This window comes from Petaurus breviceps, unplaced genomic scaffold, assembly GCF_028583685.1.
Source record: "Petaurus breviceps papuanus isolate PSGF00001 unplaced genomic scaffold, PetGlider_PUasm1.0 91041, whole genome shotgun sequence".
NCBI classification, from domain to species: Eukaryota; Metazoa; Chordata; class Mammalia; order Diprotodontia; family Petauridae; genus Petaurus; species Petaurus breviceps.
The window spans coordinates 13,338,986-13,362,097 of record NW_027187400.1 but is presented as its reverse complement, the minus strand read 5'-3'; the positions used below and the strand labels follow the sequence as shown (position 1 = coordinate 13,362,097).

The 23,112-nt window shown below is 42.3% G+C and overlaps 1 protein-coding gene across 1 annotated transcript in view; it reads left to right on the top strand.

Annotated features, from left to right (window-relative positions):
* The window catches only part of VWA5B1 (von Willebrand factor A domain containing 5B1), a 79,829-nt gene that overhangs the window by 22,893 nt on the left and 33,824 nt on the right, over positions 1-23,112 (top strand). The window contains exons 8-14 of the mRNA XM_069078461.1: positions 5,885-5,995; positions 8,290-8,492; positions 9,097-9,211; positions 11,391-11,570; positions 18,655-18,840; positions 20,486-20,644; positions 22,738-22,939. Coding sequence (XP_068934562.1) covers positions 5,885-5,995; positions 8,290-8,492; positions 9,097-9,211; positions 11,391-11,570; positions 18,655-18,840; positions 20,486-20,644; positions 22,738-22,939 — 1,156 coding nt within the window. The remainder of the gene's footprint in view (positions 1-5,884; positions 5,996-8,289; positions 8,493-9,096; positions 9,212-11,390; positions 11,571-18,654; positions 18,841-20,485; positions 20,645-22,737; positions 22,940-23,112) is intronic.

Below are 23,112 nucleotides of genomic sequence, written 5' to 3'. Positions count from 1 at the left end.
ATAGATAGATAGATAGATAGATAGATAGATAGATAGATAGATAGATATTCTGGGACCAGCTACTTTCAGTAGAAGGGATGTTCTAAAGAGTCCATCAGATTGTGCAGGGGAATTCATCCTAGAAAAAAATGGAAAAAAGGTAGAGATAATATTCTATTTTACAGAGAATATTCCTCCCTACTGGCCAAATCACTTTTTTCAGGAAACATTATTCTCACATTATTTTAGAGTGGTGGCATAATGAAGTGATTCTCAAAGTCTGGTCCCTTTCAAGGATTCCACAAGGTCAAAGCTATTTTTATAACAATATTAAAACGTTTTCATCCATAATACAGTAAATATTGATAGCTATAATCTGTATAAATAAAAGTGCTTTGAGCAGGGTCCTCAATAATTTTCAAGAGTGCAAAGGCATGCTAAGACCAAAAAGTCTGAGAACCATTGATGTTAAGTTAGTGGAGAGATCATTGGGTTGGAAGGCAAGAGATCTGAGCTAAAATCTCTTCATTCTGCTATTTCCTAAATATGTTACCTTGGACAAATCACTTCCCTTCTCAGGATATCAGTTCCCTTACATGCAAAATAAGTGGGGAGGCCAAATTGATCCCAAAGGCCCCTTCCATGACATTCTATGTTCTAATGTCCCTTTACATCTAACATTCCACCTTCCAATTTATCTTCCAGATCCATCATCTGATTTGATGAGAGTATCTTTATCTTTTCTATTTCATTTCACTGAGGTTAAAATGATTTCTTCAGTGAAAAACACTGAATTCCCAGTCTGAACCTGGTCCTTTAGAAAGTGTCACAGAAGTCATGGCCAAATGTCACTGGGACCAGTAGCCTACTTATTTACATCTAGAAATTGCTGAGGACCCCTGAAAAACCTGGTGGCCCTCCTGGCAGGACTCCCAGGTGGGACTGAATGGGAGTTGGGAAAGGAGGAAAGCCTGTATAGCCTGAGTTCAGCCAATTTGATTTCCAGCTGCAAGTCCCATTCTTCAGATGTTATTCCTTGAAAAAAAAAAAAACCACTTTGGAGGGGCGGAGCTCTAATAGGTGTGAGCAGAAGCAATTTGGATGAATCAGCAGAGGCTGCTGGTAAATTAGTGGCTAATGGAAAAATGTACCCATATTGACTTATTTGGTGGAGAAACAGAATATATTGACCCAAGCAAGGAAGAGAAGTGGAAAGAAAACTTAGGTTAATATTGACAGCAGGGAATAGGGGCAGGGAGATCTATTGGTCCCTGAAACCAGGGAAACTATGTGATCTGAATGTTGTCATGATGCTTCATTACTGACTCTTATTCTCTAGATTACTATATGTAACTCTTTTTTCCCCTGAGGCCATTGATGTCCCATTTCTGCTCTGAAGCAAGACAGAAGCTTGAGTTAGGATTTGGATGGCTAGAAGTTTTCATTGAAGGAAACAGGCATTTATCCCTTCCTCTGGCATTCACAGTTTAAACTATGTGTGGGAACTTCTCCCTCAATTTCAAGCAAAGCATAGGATCATAGAATATTAGGGAACTTGGAATTCAGAAGGTCAGAACTGTAATGGAATTTAGACTATGGATAGAATAGAATGCTACAACTTGGAGGATGTTGGGATATAGAACATTGGGGCTAGGAGGGACCATAGACCATTGAATGTTAGATTTGTAAAGGACATTAGAGATTATCTAGTCCAATCCCTCCATTCTGTGAATTTCAAAACTGAGGTTCAGAGGAATGAAGTGACTTATCCAAGGTAATGCAATATATTGACCACAGGGACTATAACTCAGGTCTTCTTATTTCTAGACTGGTGTTTTGTTTTGTTTTAACCACACCATATTGCTGGTATAAAACTAGCATAGTAGTCATTCCCTCCTCCCAAGTATCACGTATCCCAGATGAGGGCTAAGAAGGCTAAAAGGATTATGTTCTTAATGGATAATGAAAGGGAAAGTGGTGATCTAGTGACAAGCCATTTGATGACTATTATTTGTCCTTTGTTTTTGAAGTGGACCAATAATGACATCATAGTGTGATGTCTTGACTTGCACATGAATCGGATTTAAGTGAGGCAGAGTGTCTCAAAGTCATCAGCCTCACTCTTCCTGAATCATCAAAGTTAGGAGCAGAACAAAAGTCAAGATGACTGGCAGTGCTCTGGGATACAGTGGATGACTTTGGCATCTTTGATGCCTAACCAAGCTCTAAGTCCTCCACAGCACCTGCTTCAGTCACCTTCATGGCTGTTGGAACAAATTGTCCTCATCCACCCATTCCACCAGGGAAAGTCTTCACATGTTTGTGGTAGACATCCCCCTGACTCACCAATGGATTTGAGGCTCATTGGTTACCTGGTTTAGCCCAGTTGCCTAGATGGTTTACCAGGGTGTGGCTGCCGTGCATGTTGCAGCTTCTTGGAACCACAGATGAAAGTTGGGTGAAGGTGGACATCAAAGGTGAATGAGCAGCCCTAAAAAGGGCTTGACAAGCCCCCAGCAGATGTGTTTGTCCTCCCTAATCACCCCACACATCCCAATGACTACTATATACTTGTGGTGATTCAGGTGGCACAAGCAATATTGCTAGAAGGAGCAGAGGGTGCGTTACTGAAAACCATGAAGTATTGTTAATGGCGCTGGCGATGCTTTTGCTATTCCCACAGATCAAAGACCCAAACTTCAGAAGGGAAAGGTGGATTTGAGAAGCGGACATATGGTTGAGAAGGGGGTGTTTAAGAATAAGGTTTTGGTTTCTGGATAAAAGCCTAAAATATGATTATGATAGGCTCCAGGAATGGAGTACACAACCAAGGGCTGGTAAAATTTATTTGTTTGGAGCCTTGGAGATCTAATTAAGAAGACTTCAAGTTGAGAAGGAAGTTGGGGAGAGAGCTGCCTATGTACAACCACGAAATTAACTACCCTAGAGAACAGCTATAATTTAAAAAGAATAATGACAGGCAGGCATACCCACAGGAGACAACATCTAAGGAAGGACACAGACCCCCCGACCCCTGGTCTCAGATGTCTACACACAAACACACAAAGTAGAGATAGTGAACAAAGATGAACTAGAAATTCTAAGGCAAGGGACAGATCTGCCTCATTGGTATTACTGAGACTTCATGATATGAGACCTATATCTGAAACATGGTACTAGACTAATTCAAAAGAAACAAGATAGAGAAAGGGAGGGAGGGGGGCAGAGCAATGCTGTACATTAAGAGAATGTGCTTATGTGAAGAAAACGAGGAACCATATAGGAGAAACACAGGGGAGAGTATCTGGGGGCACCTAGGTGGTGCAATGGATAGAGCACCAGCTCTGGAGTCAGAAAGACTTGAGTTCAAATCTGACCTCAGACACTTACTAGCTGTGTGGCCCTGGGCAAGTCACTTAACTCTGATTGCAGAGAGAGAGAGAGAGAGAGAGTATTTGGGTAAAGACTAATAGAAATAGAAAAAAGGAATATTTGTCATCAACAAAATACATGACAATCTTGCTTTTGTATTTGTATCCCCAGTAGTTAACACAGTGTGTGGTACAGTAAGTGCCATTCATTCATTTATTCATTCATTCATTCATTCATTCATAGATGCCACTTGAATAGAAAGAGGAAATAAAGGGGTAATTTAGGAAACATCACAAGCTTGACACAGCAGCATCTTATAATAGTACTAGGAGGCTTCAATTTTCCACATATATTTCAGCATTCTCTCTCTGCCAAAAGTAGGCCTGCTAATCATTTTTTAGCTTATGTTAATGATAATTTCATCCTTTAAAAGGCGGAAGAGCCAAGGAAGGGAATTTCAATTCAGGATCTGATTCTGACCAGCAAGGACTAGAAAAGGCAGAACAAAAATGGCTAATAAGACATTGAAATTGAAGATAAATAGGGAGGAAAATGTGAAGAGAGCTTCTAGCTGCACTTTATGAGTCCCAGGGTCCAGGCCAAGGTGAGTCATATTACCAGGTCCTACCCACCATATTTAAGGATACAGTCTGGTACATCAGATAGAGCACTGAACCCAGCATCCGTAAAAACCTGGCTCTAAATCCTGATTTAAAGTAGGTTTGGATATTTGATGTTCTAACAAGCCACAATTTCTCTGATCCTCAGTTTCCTCAACTGTAAAATGGGAATAATAATAACACCTTCCTCACACATTGTTGTGAGGAACAAATGAGATCACATATGTAAAGTGTTCTGCAAACTTCAAATCACTGTTTTAATTATTATTGTTTACTTTTTTTTGATAGGGTTATTAGACTCATTGATCAGGGGAAGGCTGTAATTATAGTGTAATCTAGATTTTAGTAAGACATTGGATAAAGTATCTTGTGCTATTCTGGAAAGGAGAGATGTGGGCTTGATGCAGTTTAGTGACAATGGAACTGACTGAATGGCTGGACCCAAAGTCTTCTTAGAAAGGCTCAGATGTCACCTTGGAAGGAGGTCCCTGCACTGGGTCTTGTGTTCATTATCATTTTTATCAATGACTTAAATAAATGAATGGATGGCTTGCTCGCCAAATTTGCAAATCAATCACACAATGCTAGAAGGCACAGCTAACACTTAGGATGACAGAATAGAGATTCAAAAATGTCTCACTAGGCCAAAACATTGGCTCAAATTATGTATATATACACATATATATGTATAAAACAACATGAACTTTAATAAGGATGAATGTAAAGTCTGATGCATATACATTCACAAAATCAAACATTATCTTCTCAGCAATACAAGGATCTAAGACAACTTCAAGAGACTCACGATGGAAAATGCCGTCCACAACCAGACAAACAACTATGGCGTCTAAATACACATGAAGCAGACTATCTGCTCTCTTTGTTTTGTTTTGTTTCTTCTTTCTCGTGGTTCTTCCCATTGGTTCTAATTCTTCTTTACAATATGACTAAAACAAAAATATTTTTAATATGAATATATATATATATGTAGAGCCTATATCGGATTGCATGCCATCTTAGGGAGGGTTGAAAGGGAAGAACGTTTAAAACTCAAAATCTCATTAAAGTGAATGTTGAAAACTAAAAGTAAAGAAAAAAAATCAAGTATAAGATTCAGGGAGGCCTGGCTAAGTAACAGTTCATCTGAAAAGATCCTAAAATTTTAGGGGACTCCAAGCTCAATGTGAGTCAATGAAATTGATGTGATGATGTGTAGAAGAATTGATGTGTAAAAGAGCTAATGCATATTGTCCAGGAAGAGAGGGAAAGTGATAGTCCTATTCCACTCTGTCATTGACAGATCCCAAGCAAAGGATCATGGTCAATTATAGATATCAAATGTTAAGGGAGAAATGATAAATTGGAGAGCATTCAGAGGAGGCTGACCAAGATGGTGAAGATCCTTGGAATCATGCCAGATGAGCATCCATTAAAGGAACTGGGAGCATTTTGTCTAAAGAAGGTGCAAGAGGGAGACAATAGCTATGTTCAAGTATTTGAAGGACTAGATAGGAGTCATTAACATCTCAGACTCTTTGAACCTTATCATCTCAAAACCATAGGCTCTGAGAGCCTGAGAATCATAGTATCCTGAACATTAGAAATATGGAATATTCTGACATTAAAATCATAGACTCCTAGAAGCATGGAATCTGGGTACAGCAGCACTTTAGAATCTTAAAATATTAGATTTGGAAGGAACTGAAGAGGTCTTTTTGTCTCGCTTTTCTCCAAAGCCTGCAATCCTATTTCATGGTTGGACAGTTGGCATTGCTACTGTTTCCTCTATTGAGTTGAGGGAGGGAAACAAACTACTGGGAGTTAAATGACAGGAGGATGGCCATTCTGTGTCCAAACTATGCCAGTCAGACACTGACCCCCAGAGTTCTAATAGCTCTTTTTTCCCTATCCAGGATTCCTTGATCCTCATTCTCAAGAGCCTCATGCCAACGTGTCTGTTTAACATCATTGGATTTGGTTCCACCTTCAAGACCTTATTCCCTTCCAGTCAGGTCTACAGTGAGGTAAGAGGCAATGTGGCTGATGGCCACCAGACTGAGTAGTAAGGAGAAGGGAAGACTGGAATGTTACGGATTTTGTAAATTCGTTGAGAACAAGGACAATTTTTCATGCTTAGAATAGTACCTAACATGTAGTTGGCATTAAATGAATACTTCTTGACTTGACTTGACCTGAACTATCTCAGCTAGACAACACAATGGATAGACGTGGAGTCAGAAAGAAATGAGTCCAGATCCTTAGACACCAGCTGTGTGACCCTGGGCAAGTAGATTAACCTTTCTGAAACTTAGATTCCTCATTTGAAAAATGAGGTTGTAGGACCTGATGGTCTCTAAAATTGCTTCCAGCTCTAAATCTGTGATCAATAGTCTAATGAAGTGGCATTCCAACTAGGAACCAAGCCAAGTGCAGGGGCTCAGTTTTTGAAGAAACTGCTGAAGGTTTCATAGTCCTCAAATTCATGGCCCTACTGGCTCCATTCATTTTAAATGAGACTATGCCCAAGCTTACATATATGCAGATCCACCAAAAGTTCTAAGCCTAAGGCAACTGTGATGTCATGGACAGAACATGGGGCCTGGACCTCAGTTTCAGTCCCAGCTCTGCCACTAACTCACTGTGTGATCTTAGGAAAGTCACTGAGCTTCTCTGTACCTCACTTGTATGACAAAGACATTAATACTTGCCTGCCAAACTCATGGGGGATATATGGTGAGAATATAATGAGATAAGATAATATGTATAAAATGCTTTGTCAACTATAAAGCAATGTGAGCCATGTGGGGCCTGACAAGTGGTGAAAACTAGGGAGGGGCAATCAGTATAGCTACATCAAGGCACAGCATGGAAGGGTCACGGGATCAAAGGACCATATGATGCTTATCTGGAAGAAACATAGAATGTTTGAACTGAAAAAGGTCTTGGAAGAGAATTTTAGAGCTGGCAAAAACCTTAGAAATCACCAAGTCCAACTGCCCCATTTTACAGATGAGGAAAATCCAACTGAGAGAGTTAAAGTGACTTGCTCAATGTCACACAGCTTATAAGAGCCACAAGTACTAAGAATAGTGTGAAAAGGAAGGCAGATGGGGGGATCTTTGGAGAGGAGGGAATGCTAGCCTCCACACCTAGAAACATACCTTCTGGGGTCTTGAAAGTCCCAGATAAGTCCAAGAAATTTTGATGGTAGCTGTTGGGACAATCTTCTCCATCCACCTCTTAAAAGCTCAGGGACCTGATCTTCTTGACCTTGGTCTGGACCAGATCCTGGCTCCTAAGCTCTTCCAGATCATAGGTGAGTGAGATGCCTTGGAAGAAAGAGGAAACCTAGCTGATGTTCCCCATCCCTCAAGTTTTTGGACTTAGCTTGTCAACTTAGCCAGTGGGAGCATATGATAGCTTGTGAGCATGAAGCAATGGAGTTCCTGATTGGAAGAGGGGGGATTTTCTAGACTTCTCTTAGGAGAAGAGTTGGTTGAGAAATGAAAGTGCTTTATGGATGGCAAGAATCTACTTTGTCTTTCTCTTTGCCTCACAGCTGGGGTCTGGCTACTCCCCACAAGGAAGGAGAGAAGGTGGGTGAGAGGCAGGGGATGTAGGTTTGAGTCCTGATTCTGTCTCTACCAAGACCATTCACTTCTCATGGCTTCACTTTCATCTATAAAATGAAGTTGTTGGGCTATACCCCTCCTAAGGTGCCTTTCATGTGGGACAATGTGTTCTAACATTCTTTGTTCTAATGTCCCATTTTAACATAGAAGAGGTGGCATGGTGTGGTGAAAAGGACATGGGACTTAAGAGTCAGAGAACCTGGTTTCAAATCCCATCTCTCCCACAGATTATCTGAATGACCTTGGACAAAGCACTTAATTTTTCTGGGTCGCAGTTTCTTCATCTATAAATTTTGAGGGAGGCTAGATTAGATCTCTGAGGTCCTTTCATGCTATAAATCTACTATCCAATGATTCAATGAATCTGCTAATGGGGAAGGTAGACTTTGGTCCCAAAGGCCAGAAAAGTCTTGGAAGCCGGGGAGAATCAGTATGTCAGTACCCAACAGTCTTAGGAAATGATCAACTTTTGGGTGACTCCTAAAGTCTTTCTGCCTTTCCCTCTGTCTCTGTCCCTGTCTCTTTGTCTCTGTGTTTCTCAGTCTCTCTGTCTCTGACTCTCTCTGTGTCTGTGTCTCTCTCTGTCTCTTTCTCTCTCCCTCCTTCCCTCCCTTCTTCTGGCTCTCCCTTCTTCCCTCTATTTCTCTGTCTCCCTCTATAGAGACTCTCTTCTTCCTGCCTTTCAGGAGAGTTTGACTACTGCATGTGACAGCATCCAGCATCTTCGGGCTGACATGGGTGGCACCAACATCCTGTCCCCCCTCAAATGGATCACCCAGCAGCCCCTCCATGTAGGCCACCCACGCCTACTCTTTCTTCTCACTGATGGCTCAGTTAACAACACAGGGAAAGTGCTGGAGTTGGCCCGAAGTCATGCTTTCACCACCAGGTTAGTTGGGAGGAGAGGACGGGGAGTGAGATCCAGGCTTGTTTAGGAAGATGATTCTGGGAAGCTCAGACAGAGAAGTCCTGAAAACGCACAGGGAGGGTCAAGATTTTCATGGCATTCTGTTTACTCAGTAAGTTCAATGTATATTAAATTGTGGAATGTAAGCTCCTTGGGAGCATGGACTGTTTTCCTCTTGCATTTGTACATGGGAGGTGCTGGATAATTGAATGATTTTATTAATTTAAAAGTATTGACTAAATGCTTACTATATACCAAGCACTGTGCTAAGGACTGAGGCTACAAATACAAAATTGAAGATAGCTCCTGCCCTTAAGGAGCTTGCATTCTAATCTGAGAGGCAATATGTCAAGGAATGGTGAGCCAGTAGGAATATTTTGGTTTGGAAAATTAAATGTATCTCTGGCGCCAAGAAGTTGGTTTTTTTTTTTAATCTTACACATGGTATAGGGCTAAAGTAAAAATTCTTGCAGTCAGGGACTGCTTAAGGCCTTTCCAGGGAGATTTTTGCTCAATTCTCCCTAAGTGTAGGGAGAAAAGGGGAATAGGAATTACAGCCTCACTCCTCCTCTCCTATCTCCAACAGATGCTATAGCTTTGGGATTGGTCCAAAAGCCTGCCCAAGGCTGGTGCAAGGGCTGGCAGCTGTGTCTAAAGGCAGTGCAGAGTTCCTGGTACAAGGGGAAAGACTCCAGCCCAAGGTAAATTGGAGGGCGGCCATGACCCTGAGCTCTCTTGCCTCCCCCATCTTCCTTATTCTCTCCACCTCATCCCTTCCACTCTTTCCTCTCCTCTCAGGCCATTCTGTCAGACCAGTTGCCTATTGCTACAAGGTAGCCCATCTTCTTGGGTAAATGGGGCGTCAGCTCCTTCAAAAGAGTTGAGAGGATGGGGCAGATGTCTTTCCTCTCTGAAGGGCCAGGGGCAAGCTTTGGTGGCTCTCATTCCCATTTTTCAAAGAAGATACTGAGAGTCAATGAGCACATGAAAGCGTTCAGTCAGCTGAATGACAATAACAACCCCAATCTTCACTCTTGCAAATACTGTCACATTTAGCCTTTAATTGAATGCTTAGCTCCCTCCTCAAATCTCCAAGAGGTCAATAGAACAAGGATTACTTCCCCCATTTTTGGTATGAAGTTGCTGAGAATGTTCTAAGGCCCCTCTCAGTGGATCTGTGAAATTAGGCTATTTGTTCAATAATGAAAGTCCTCGGGGGAGAGTCTTCAGAGGGTGCTTGTAAATGCACAGGAACCAGACTCATTGCTGATCAGTTCTCACATGGAGTATTCTCTCTTGTACCCACTCAGTTCACACTGGCAGGTTGGATCTGCAAAGGGGAAGTAACTCCTGTTCCCCTTCAGTCTCTAAAGAGAACCCTGAGTTGTGACTCTTAAATGCTGTCATTCATGAGCCCCTCTCATGTGTGTTCCTCCAGTATCAGTCAGTCAGTTGACATCTACTAGCCTTTACAAAAGACAGTATAAGAGAATGAAACATTTCCCCAAACTGAGGGTGTCCTCTCTCCTGTGCAGTCTCAATTCCTAGGGAGGATGGGTTCAAGCATAAGCCACCAATGTACATCACATGTTGAGCACTTAACAACATCTAGGCCTAGGAGTCCTTTTCCCTCATTGAAGTTCACCGCAGGCAGTGATTCACAATGGATAAGTTGCTGTTTTGGTCAATCGGGCTGGCATTTTATAGAGCACATATACTGTGACTACTGACTCTGGATGGACACTGGGTTGACTTTTGGTCAACTCTGTCTCCTCATTCATTTATGTAAGATGAGGCAAGAGTAAACACAAGAGAAACGAAAGGAACAGAGGCACCATGCATTCACAGACACGTGGTGGCCAGGTGGGAGAATCCAGATGTCTGCTATCCCATCCCAACTCAACAATCTGCCCCTCCCCTCCAAGCAAAGAGGGCTGAGGGCTAAGATTGCCATTGTTATCTCCAGATAGTTCTGCTTTAGTAGCTATGTAAAAGACTTCATCACAATGCATCAGGAACTTCTGAGTCATCTTGACTATCAAGAAGCAATTAGAGAATACTGTGCACGGCCTGAAGTGGGAATAAGGGCTTCTCTAACACCCACAACTGGAGCAGGCCTACCTCAAACTTCCTGGTACTTGCCTGGAATTCCAACTGAGCATGTCCCAAGGTGGGGAAGTCAAAGGAATCACTACACATGCGATTAGTTGATGAACAGGCACAATCCCGGATAAATTCCCCTGGAAAGAGACAAGTAGGTAAAAGCCTTCCAGATATTGGTGACATCCTCAGCTAAAGTCTATGTGATGTCATGGAAAGAACCTAAGACCCCGGTAGAATACCTCAGTCCTATTTTAACACTGCCACTAACTAGCTGATTTTAAACACATCTTTTCAGTTCTCTTGGCCTTAGTATCTTCCTCATTTGTTAGATGATCTCTAATAGCCCTCCAGGTTCCAATATTCTATATTCTAAGGTTCATTTTAGCTCTAATGTTCTAAGGTCTCCCCCACTCCTGACATTTTGTGTTCCAAGATCTATTCTTGCTCTGACATGTTCTAGGGTCCCTCCCACTTCTGACATTTTGTATCCTACAGTCTCCCCCAGTACTGACATTCCATGCCTTAAGGCCCATTGCTGCTCTGACAGTCAATGTTCCAAGGTCCTTTCCTATTCTAACAGACTCTGTTCTGGCTCTCAGAAGTAAAAAGAAATGTAGATTTACATATAAAATTTACACTTTCATCATCAGCCCCCCCCCATATTTCCATGTATTCTGTTCCCAAAATGATGCCTTCTTTTTTCCTGTACATATCCCCTGCCAGTTTCTATGCCAATGCATGCCCTTAAATATGGATTCTACTCCCTACCTCCTACAGATGATCAAATCTCTGAAGAAGGCCATGGCCCCTGTTCTCAGTGATGTTACTGTGGAGTGGAATTTTCCAGAAAATGCTGAAGTCCTAATTTCGCCTATCAGCTCCAGCTCTCTCTTCCCTGGAGATCGGTTGGTGGGCTATGGCATCATGTGTAACTCTACTTACCAACCCAGCTCCAGAGTTGTAAGTAACCAGAGACAGATGGGACATGTTACTTGACAACTCATCTTTGACCTAGCTGTATCTCTCCTTCTGCCTTAGTCCTCAGTACAACTATTTACATTCCACACAGAATTGAGGGTGGAGAAGTCAGACCAATTCAAATCCTTGGAAGAGCAATGGATGCCATTGGAAGACATAAAGAGAAACAAGGGCTAGGACTTTGGTGAATGGGATTTGAATCTTTGTTTTATGCTGCAATCTTAAGTAATTCACTTATTTTCTCTGAATCTGGATTTCTTGATCTTTTAAAAGATAGAGTTGGAGTAGATTAAGATTCTTCTACCCCTGACATTCTATGCCCTAAGGCTTGGAAACCCCTCACCATTCCTGACTTCCTGAATTCTCCTAAATCAATACTTGTCTTCAAATATTTAATAACAGAATTTTAGAGTTAGGACTTCAAAGGCCCTTTAGTAAAACCCGGCCACATCCTACCCGATGAGTATCTAGCCTTTACTTAAAAACCTTCAGTGATGGGAAACCCATTACCTCCTAAGACCATCCATTCCACTTTTGAATGGCTAGAATTGTTAGAAATTTTTTCTTATGTCAAGTCTAAATGTGCTATTTTGCAGCTTCTACCACTTCCAGCTCTGGGGCCAAATAGAACAAAATTAATTTCTCTTGCTTATGACAGTCCTTCAGATACTTGGTAGCTACATGTACCCTTAAGTCTTCTCTGCTCCAGGCTAAACACCCCCAACTCCTTCACATAGTTATCACATGACATGATCTTAATTAAGACTTTGCATCCTCTTCCCTAACTTCCTCTGAATACTCTCCAAGTATGTCTTTCATTAACTTTGGCACCCAAAACTGAACACAGTACACCACATGTGGTATTACCAAATCAAGCAAGAGGGAGATTATCACCTCCTTTGAACCCTGTTCTACTAAAATCCAGAGTGCATGGTAGCCTCTATTCAGCTTTCTTCCCCCCTCTCTCAAATAGCAAACTTTATTTCAAGGTTCCCATTGCATTGAGCACAGCAACCAGTTTATCCTTCTTGGTACAAAGCAACCTTGAATTAAAGTACCTACCTTTGATTCTTCTACCTTTTGAAGGAAGAAATTATCATTCAACCTAGAAAACATTAACTGTTCCACTTAAGTCAAACAGAAAACTCTAGCAGCTAGGGTGTCCAGGTCATTGATGTTCCCCATCACCACTGGATCATGCTACCTTGACAAGTTTCTTATCTGATCCCCAAACTTCTCCTCTATTTCTTTTTCCCATGTCAATCATCTTGTTGCATACCCCAATAGCAGTATTTTTGTTTATCCAGTTGATCATCACCCAATTTCTTTCCACCATATTCCACACCTATGGTATGTCCTTCCATCCATAATTCACTCAGGAGATCATGTCTCACCAAGATGTCTTAGTGATACCAACGAAGTCTACTTTTTTCTCAGTGTATTAGCATCTCTCATGTCTTTTGCTTGTTAACTCACACTTCATGCACTTTTGTGAAGTCATCTGAGACCATGGACTATATTTTTGGTTTATTCCTTAAATTTTGTCCTTTGTGAATTTGTGGATACCTCTACTACCATTCTTCTTTCTTCCTACTCTGTAGAGTCTATTTTGGTGCAGGGATTTTTCTTCCTCTCCATCATGTTCAGTCAAAATATCTTTTGATTGTAATTGCAAGACTCCAGACAAATATATTTTTACCAACTTTTTTAACATACACTCCATCTTGGGTCAAAAGCCTGTCATTCATACATTTTATGCTGTGGTTCAGAAATCCAAATCCCATTCCCAGTCACTATTTTTGTAACCAATTATTTGCTTCCCAAATCTGCTTTTCTCTTTTAAAGCCCATGCCTTAAATAATCAGTAAGGAAGAAATTGCAATTTATACCCCAAAGTGTCCAGTTACATGTCCAAGACGTTATAATCTTCAGGAATTCTTTCTAGATTTCTTCAATCATTATCATTTCCCCCACATGAATCACTAGAATTTGTTACTATTTATTTTATCTGACTAGTCTTGGGAGGTTCTCTGTCATAACATAGATACATGACCCAAGAAGATGGCAGACCTCTCTGCCTCAGGACCTCTCATGAGAAAAGTAATCAACCCCCACTTATCGTCCCTTCTTCCTCTGCCCTTTGGGGGGTCTCCCATCTGATAGTACTTGTAGGTCCAAGGTATTCCTTGGAGAACAGACAGCTTGCTTCTCTTTGTTAATTTCAACTGCTCCAGCATCCTTCTTGAATCTCTGCTCTGCATCATGTTCTCCAAACTCCTGGCATACATCGGGATTTTCTTTTTCCTCTCCAGCAACTTTTTCATCTTTGTTTTTGCATTGAAACCCTTTCAGTTTTGTTTTGTCTTGTTATGTCTTATTTTGTTTGTTTATTTTTTTTTTTCATTTTTAAGGAACAATCCTTCTCTTCTAGAAGGGAACCTAGCCTGCACTTTTATCATGGATAGAGGCTCTTAGACATTGCAGAAAAACAAGTATTGCACAGTCTTGCAATAGGTCATTGCAAGAAAGGCTGTCATGGGGGGCAGCTAGGTGGTGCAGTGAATAGAGAACTGGCCCTGGAGTCAGGAGGACCCGAGTTCAAATTTGACCTCAGACACTTAACGTAAAAACTAGCCATGTGACCTTGGGCAAGTCACTTAACCCCAATTGCCTTCCAAAAAGCAGCAAAAAAAAAAAAGGCTGTCATGGGGAAGAGGAGGAGCTAGAATCGTTGTGGGAGTAGTAGGAAGATCACTGGTCTAGGGATCAGATGGACCCAGGTTCAAATCTACATTCTGCCCCTTACTAACTTTGTGATTATGGGGCAGTTAAGTGATACAGCAGATAGAGCAAAGGCATACACTCAGGAAGACCTGAGTTCAAATCCAGCCTCAGACACTTATTAGGTCGCTTAACTTCTGTTTGCCTCAGTTTTCTCTTCTGTAAAGTGGGGACAATAATAGCACCTACCTCTCAGGGTTTTTGTGAGGATCAAATGATTAAAATCAAATCAATCATCCAATTTTTATTAAGTACCTAAGTGCCAGGCACAGTAAGGATACAGCTATAAAGGATGAGACAATATGCACTAGCAATGAGTAATGGGGATTATAAAAAATATGTGCATGAATATAAAGTTTACATATATATACTGACATTCATATACATATAAACGTACATTTCTATATACACACAAAGTAGTTCAATTTAAGGTTCTTTGGGAGTGAGGGCTACAGCTTTGAGATCAAGAAAGTCTTCATGCAGAAGTTGGTGCCTGAACTGCATCTTTAAAAAGAGGGAGACTCTATGAGATGGAAGCAAGGAAGGAGGAGGGCATCCCAGGCATGGGGCATGGCCATTGCAAAAACATGGAACCTGGAGGCAGAATGCCGTGAGTCAGGAGCAAAAAGAAGGCCAGTTTGACTGAGTCACTAAGAACAGACAAGGAAATGAAATCCAATGAGGATGAAAAAGTTTGGGGATCAGATTCTTTTTAGGGTTTTAAAAGTTAAATTATGGATGTTATATTTTGATATGGAGCCGCTGGGGTGGATTAAGTAGAGAAAGCATATGGTAAGAAATTTTCTATGGCAGAATTGATGTACACATAGACTAGAACAGAAAAGGAATCTAGGCAAGAGGTAACGAGGACCTGAACTGAGGTGATAGACAGCAAGAAGGGAAACCTTTCTATCTGTGAGTATTATATATGTATATTGTGTATGTGTAGTGTAGGGGTGTTCAGCGAGGACTAGCACCTCTGGGGTGGGGGCTTGCTGAGCCCTTTCAGGGCTGCTCACCCACCTTTGGTGTCCACCTGCCAGCCAACTCTCACTGGTAATTCCACGAATCTGTAGCATGCACAGCGGCCACACCCCAGTAATACCTCTCTGCAAACAGGCTAAATCTGGTTGAGGGTAACAAGCCTCAGACTTTTTTGGTAAGTTAGGGGGGCGGGTATCTATCCCAAGCATATGAAGACTTCCCCCCGTGGAATGTTGAGAATCATTCCAATGGCCATGAAGGTGACTGAAGCAGGCACTGTAGAGCTCTTAGAACTTGGTCAGACATCGATGGTGCCAAGGTCATCCACAGTATCCCAGGCCATGGCCAGATGCCTTGACTTCTGTCCTACCACTGGACTTCTATGTCTCTGTAAGGGAGAGTGAGGCTGATGACTTTGCAGCTTTATCTCACTTAAATCCAATTCACTTGCAACTCAAGACATAGTCCAGTGTTGTCATTAGTGTTCTTTGAAAACAAAGGACAAACTCCACCGCCTTAAAGAGTCTGTACTTATGTCAATGATTAATAGACTTATCTCCCTGCCACCAGACAGAAGGATTATGGACAATGGGTGGAAACTGTAGAATCAAATTTAGGTTTGATGTAAAGAAATACTTTCTAACAATCTACTGTGCCAAAGTAGAATGAGTTACCTTGGGAAATCATGAGTTCCTCATCATTGGAACCCTCTAAAGCAGAAGGGGGAAGATCACTTGTTGGGGATGTGAAATTTAGCATTGGAAGATGCTTCAGAGATTCAGCCCGCCCAACCATTCCCTCAGTTTTATAGTTTAGAAAACTTGGGTCCCAAGAAGTTGTGACTTGCCTACATTCACACAGGTAACAGAGCTTCAAGATTCAGACTCTGGTCCTAAAACTACAAATCCTGTGTTCTTGACATTACAACACAATGCCTTGCTGGATGTGATTGAGGGAATTCCTGCTCAAATATACAATGGCAAAAATGTGAACGTCAATCAGAGGTTCAGACTGGATAAGGAGAAGCTATGGCAGAGTGGGAAAAGAGCCCAGGATTTAAAGTCAGACCTGGGCTCTAATCCCACCTCTGTCTACTTACATGATCTCATTACATGAGTTACTTTAATTCTGTGGGTCTCAATTTCCTCATATGTAAAATGATGGAGTCCCTTCTAGTTCTAAGTATATGATTTAATGAATCAGAAGGAAAAGTGAACTCAACAACTCATTGTGCAATAGATCTGAGAACAGAAATTAGAAGGGAGTCAGATAAGGTACTTCTCCAGCTATGACTAGGGGGAAATTCTGCAGCTAAACAAGGTATAGCAGTTATCACAAAAGATAAAGATATAATTTTAATAGTATTTTATTTTTCCAATTACATGTAAAGATAGTTTTCAAATTCATTTTTATAAGATTTTGAGTTCCAGGGGCGGCCAGGTGGCACAGTGAGTAAGAGCACCAGCCCCAGCATCTGGAGACCCGGGATCGGTTCTGGCCTCAGATACTTGGCACCCACACAAAATAACTGGCCGTGTAACCTTGAGCAAGTTACTTAACCCCAATTGCTAAAAAAAAAAAAAGATTTTGAGTTCCAAATTTTTCTCCCTCCCTCCCCACTCTCCTCCACAAGATGACAAGAATCTGATATAGGTCATATATGTATAATCATATTGGACATATTTCCATATCATTCATGTTGTGAAAGAAGAAGCAGAACAAAAGGGGGAAAACACCCCCCCAAAAGTGAAAATAGTTCATACATGTATACAAACATATATCACTTCTTCCTATGGATGTGGATAGCATTTTCCACTATGAGTCTTTTGGAATTATCTTAGATCTTTGTATTATTGAGAAGAGCTAAGTTAATCATAGCTAGCTGATCATTGCACAATGTTGCTGTTACGGTGTACAATGTTCTCCTGGTTCTGCTCCCTTCACTCAGCATCAGTTCACGTAAGTCTTTCCAGGTTTTTCTGGAATCCACCTGCTCAACATTTCTCATAGCACAGTATTATTCCATTACATTCATATACCACAACTTGTTCAGCCATTCCCAAATTTATGGGCATTCCCTCAATTTCCAATTCTTTACCACCATAAAAAGAGCTGCTATAAATATTTTTGTACATATAGGTGCTTTTCCTCTTTTTATGGTCTTTTCGAGATACAGACCCAGTAGTGGATATTGCTGGATTAAAATGTATGGACAGTTTGATTGCACTTTGGGCATAGCTCCAAATTGCTCTTCAGAATGGTTGGATAAGCACACAATTCCACCAACAATGCATTAGTGTCCCACATCTTCTCCAACATTTATCATTTTCTTTTTGTGTCATATTAGTCAGTCTGAGAGGTATGAGGTGGTACCTCAGAGTTGTTTTAATTTGCATTTCTCTAATTAATAGTGATTTACAGCATTTTTTCATATGACTACAGATAGCTTTAATGTCTTCATCTGAAAGCTGCCTGTTCATATTCTTTGACCGTTTATCAATTGGGGAATGACAAAGAGATCATTGATTACATAGAATTAGAAAGATTTTGCATGAGCAAATCAGCACACATAAGACAGGAAGGAATATTGACAAGTACAGGTTAGACTAGATGACCTCTGAAGTTCCTTTCACCTCCGAGATTCTAGGAGTCCAATTGGAAAGTCAAGACTAAAGGCTTGCCCAAGGAGACTATCCATTCCATTCCATCTTGTATATACAGTTAGATACAATATTCTATGATCTTCTCAGCATTAGGGAACGGCAAACACATTTTTGTGCAAAATCCAAAAGAAAAAGTTGTAACCAAAAGCTGGGATGAAGTAAAGCTTCACGGAGGAGATGGAATTTAAGCTGGATAGTAAAGGGTGGGTTCAGTGGGAGAAAAGAAGAAAGGCATAAGAAATGGAAGGAGAAAAGGCATGGAGAAGAGAGAGGACAAGGTGTCCTGGGGCAGAGTCAGGGGGGGCAGATTGTACCCCATATAACTAGGGGGTTGAATGAGTTAGGAGGTGATATTGGTGGTGCAGTAACAAAGTTGGCAATGGAGAGTGGCACCAGACTTGCCCTGCAGATACTTTGCTAAATCAAAGCTCCTTGGCCAAGATGGAGCCCCAGGACATGACCCACTAGGGCTGAAGGTAGTCAAGGAAGCTAATCTAGTCCCTGCCTCTTACCTCTAGGCAGGATTTTAACTAAACCACTAGCCTAATGAGTTCCTCTGATGACTTGCAGTTCTTCCTGGATTCTCTCCTAATTCCTGGCCCTTTGTTTTCTCTCCTGCTGTTCTCTATGGCCAGATTCATCATCACAGTGCACCACGGTCCCAGACTTCTGTGTTCTACCAATCCCAGGACAAGGGATCTGCTCCAGAGAGTGGGGACTGCACTCAAGAGGCCCTGGCATTCAGTGCATCCCAGAAGGTCCAGGATACACCAGCATTCATTAGGGATGCTAACCTGATCCGAGGTCAGTCCTACAGACACATCCCCCTCCTCCTAGGCAGCTTGAACCTGAGCAAGGATTGGTTTAATTAGGGATGGGCAGGACTGACCCAAGTGTGTCTTTAGTTTGGGGAGGAGGGTAAGAGGTCTTAGAACCTGGGAGTGTCTTTGGGAAGACACCAGGAAGCAGTCAGTGAAAAAACTCACTTCCAACTGTGCCATTAACTTGTTCTATGAACTTGGGGAAGATGCTTTTCTTCTTTGGGCCCCGTTGTTCCAATCCATATACATTGACAGGTCTGGACTAGATAATCTCTCAGGTGCTTCCGAGCTCTAATATTTTATGTCTTCCAGCTCAAATATGACGTTCTATGTCCTAAGGTCCCTGCTATCTCTCAGTGTTCTTTGTTCTAATCTTTTATGTTCTAGTAGACTTTCCAGTTCTAACATTCAATGTTTTAAGGACTCCTTCCAGCATTCATATTCCATGTTCTAAGTTCCCATCCAGGTCCCTTCCATTTATAACATTCTGTGTTTTAAGATGTCTTCCAGCTATGATATTCTAAGGTATGAGGTCCCCTCCAGCTCTAATACATTGTATATTCTAAAGGCCCTTCTGTCTCTGATCTTCTATGTTCTGAAGTCCAACAAATTCCACAGTGTCTGGCACATAGTAGGTCCTTACTCAATGCTAGCTTACTGACTGAAGTTGCTCCCAGCCACAGCCTTGCCCACTCCATTCCAGACCTGTATATTCGTATAGTAACCACTGTCCTGTTGTTTGATCTGTTCTGTTGGGGCTGCCCCAAGCACTAAAAGCACTCAGCCTACCCATTTTGTAACCAGAAATGACTTCATCAACTTTGGGGTAGTATTGTAATTTATTGTCTTTTATCCGATTGGCACCTTCAACTTGGTTGGAGGGTTTTCACAGCCATTATCTCTTTGAGTCCTCACAACAATACCATGAGGTAGTCAGGGATAGGATTATTATTCCCATATGACAGATGAGCAAACTGAGACCCAGAGAGCTAGTGAAATAATTTGCCCAAGGTCACACAGCAAGTTAGTTTGCAAACAATCAGGACTAAAATCAAGGTGTTGGAAGTCACTGTATTCCCTCAGTAGCCCTATTATGATATGTCTTAGATTGCTGTCAGCAAAAATAGCCTAGGAAAGCAGCTCTGTGATATGAGAAATAAAAGTCTGGGGACCTCAGGGCCTAATACCTCTCAATAATCATGGTCCACATTTCTGTATTGCTTTGAGATTTATAAAGCATTTTCCTCATTGTGCCCTGGAATATATGTAGGCAGTATTTTGTAGATGTGGGAAACTGAAGTTCAGGCTTGCCTAAGGGTAAAATCAGGAGAAAGTCTTTGACCTAGGATTCGAATCCAGGTCTCCTGACACCATAGTCAGTACTTTTGCCACCATTGCAGCCACTAACTTCTCTGAGACTGTCTTCTCATGTGTAAAATGGGGCACGGACCCAGATGATCTCTGATGCCTCTTTCAGCTCCAAATCCTCTGGTTCTAATATGCTTGCAGATTCTAACTTTACATCCTGTAGTTTGGCTCCATGACAGACTCATCCCTCCGATTTCACCATCCCTATTCCTTGGGTCTCTAATGCCATCTCACCTCTTCTCCAGGGAGAAATCGCTCTGTGCGCCGTCGAGCTTACAGTACCAACCAGATTTCTGAACTCAAATCGTGCTTCAGGACCCCTACCACCAGTGACTCCGCCATCGTAGCAGGGAAGCACCTCCTTCGGAAAACGCAAGGGCAGGACCTGCTAGACTATATCTCCCCAGAGCCCTGCCTGTGGCAGATTGAGTCCCAGGTACTGGGGAAACAACTTCCAAAAAAATTACTCATTAAGAAGATGAGATTAGAACGAGAGGAGCCCAACACATATCACATATCTGATAATCTCTATTCTGTGACTATGAACAGGCAAGTCACTCACCCTTGGCCTGAATGTCCTCATCTATAAAATGGGAGGATTGGTCAAGATGACTTCTAAGGTCCTTTCTTGCTCTAAATCTCTATGATGATCCTGTGATTTCTGAGGCCCCATCTACCTCTGAGAGAACCAAAGTACCATGAGCTATTCGGTGACAGAGAAAGATGCCTTCTAGTGGCAGGGGAGAAGGTCAGGAAATCAAGAAAGGCTTTATGGAGGAAGTGGTACCCCTGATCTTGAACTTGGAGGTAGGAAGGAAGGGCGGGGGGGAGGGAGGGAGAGAGAGAGAGAGAGAGAGAGAGAGCCAGTGGGGAATCCATTTCAGAGAACATGATGAGTAAAGACCCAGAGGGGAGAAACAGCTGATGGCAGCATCCCAATCTGACTGAAACAAGAAGCTTGTGAAAGGAGAGCAGTGTGGGAGGAAAGCCCAAGAGGCTTGATGTCATCTCCCAGCCCTGAGTACAAAGCTATTAATGACAGAAAGCACTGAGGACATCCTAGGGAGAAACTCTCTCTATGTGTCTTGGGTACTCTCCTCCTTCACTCTCGAGCTCTTCCTTCCCTATCCACCATTTCTCCTCCTCTCCCCACTCCTCCTTTCTCACTCCCCTCCCCAAACACCCTCTTCATCTTTCCCTTACCCCCAGTCATCATCAGGCAACCAATGACAGAGTGCTAAACTAAATTTCTGCGATGGTGTCTCCATCGTCAACTTCAGATGAAAGCATATTTGGCATGCTTTTGTGTCAAGTCTGACATAAAGCTAGAAGGTATAGCTAATTTTCTCAAAAATTGGATTAAGTGAAGAGCCAAAGAGATATTGACAGGCTAGAATACTGAGCCAAATTGAATAACTTGATATTTTAGAGGAATTAAATATATTATAATCTTACCCTTTGGATGGGGAAAAAAATCAACTTTCCAAGTAAAATATAGGGAAAATGTCGTTAGCAATTCTTCTTTCAAAAGATCTGGAGGTTTTAGTGGACCACAAGATCAGTAGGATTCAACAGTATGATGTGGTAGCCCCAAAAACTAATATAATCTTGGTCTGAATTAAGAGATGCAGAGCTCCTAGGAATGAGGCAATGAGTCTTTGTGTACTCTGCATTGGTAAAACTGTTCAGGACTGGACATCACAATTAAAAAGGAGAGCAACCAGGATGTGGATGGGTCTAGATCCCATGCCATATGAGGAGTTCAAGAGAATGGAGATACTAGTCTGGAGAAGAGAAAACTTGAGGGGAAACCACAGACATCTACAAGGATTTGAAGGGTTAAAACACAGGGAAAGGGATAAAACTTATTGCTTGGCCCCACAGAGCAGAACTTGGCACAGTGGGTGGATGTCTCAAAGTAGGAAACTTATTCTGGACATCAGGAAAATCTCAACAATCAGGGTTCTCAGAAAGTGGGATGGGCTGTCTTGAGAGTTGATGGGTTTCTCCTCCTTGGAAGTCTTCAAGCAGAAGCTGAGGGACCCTTTGGCAGGAATGTTATAGTAAGGAGAGGGGCTCCTTTTTGGTAGAGGGTGGACCAGATGGCTGCTGAGATCTCTTTCAACCTTTAGACTCTGGAATACTCGGGCTGACAACATTCTAGTCTATTAACCCAACAAATGTGAAATCAAGTCAATAATCCGTGATTATTCAAAGGAGGTATTCCGATTTATTTTAATATTAGTCTCAGCCCAACAGAGTAAGGAAGACAGATTTGCTGTAGACACAGGGAGGTACCCTGTAGCCAAGTAGATCGCAGTAGATTGCTTTATGGATTTTCCTCAGTTCCCCAGTTTCCCTGAGGTTTTCTGTGGCATTGTTTCTTCCAGGGGCGCCTGTGAGTTGTGGACTCAGTAGGGCACACTGGGGCGGGGCAATGGGGCTGGGGAAGGCGGTGACTGGCGTCAGAGTCCCTCCGCATCAGCTCCCCGCATCGAAACACATTCTCACTCTCCTGCCCCATCACAGCACTCGAGATGTACCAGCCCAGAACTCCAGCCACTCAGGGTCGTGGGGAGTAGTCGGAAGACCTTGCTACGCCCAGGCTACCTGTCCTTCCCCCGCGGGCCTGAGGGCCAGTCCCGGGGCTCAGTGAAAGATGAGGACCAATGGGACACAGTCCTCTCCTTGAAATCCTCCTCCTCCGACAGCCACAGCCTCGGGGACCAGGGTGAGAAGGGCGAGGTGGTGGTAAGGAGACTGGTAGGCGCAGCTGTGTGTGAAAGCGCGTAATAAACTGGGCTGGAACGGGGGAAGCTACAGGACCCAGGAGGGTTGGAGGCTATCCACATCTGGGTGGGTCCCAGCTAGGGAGAGTGGGTAGGGCCACAGTCAATGGGGGTG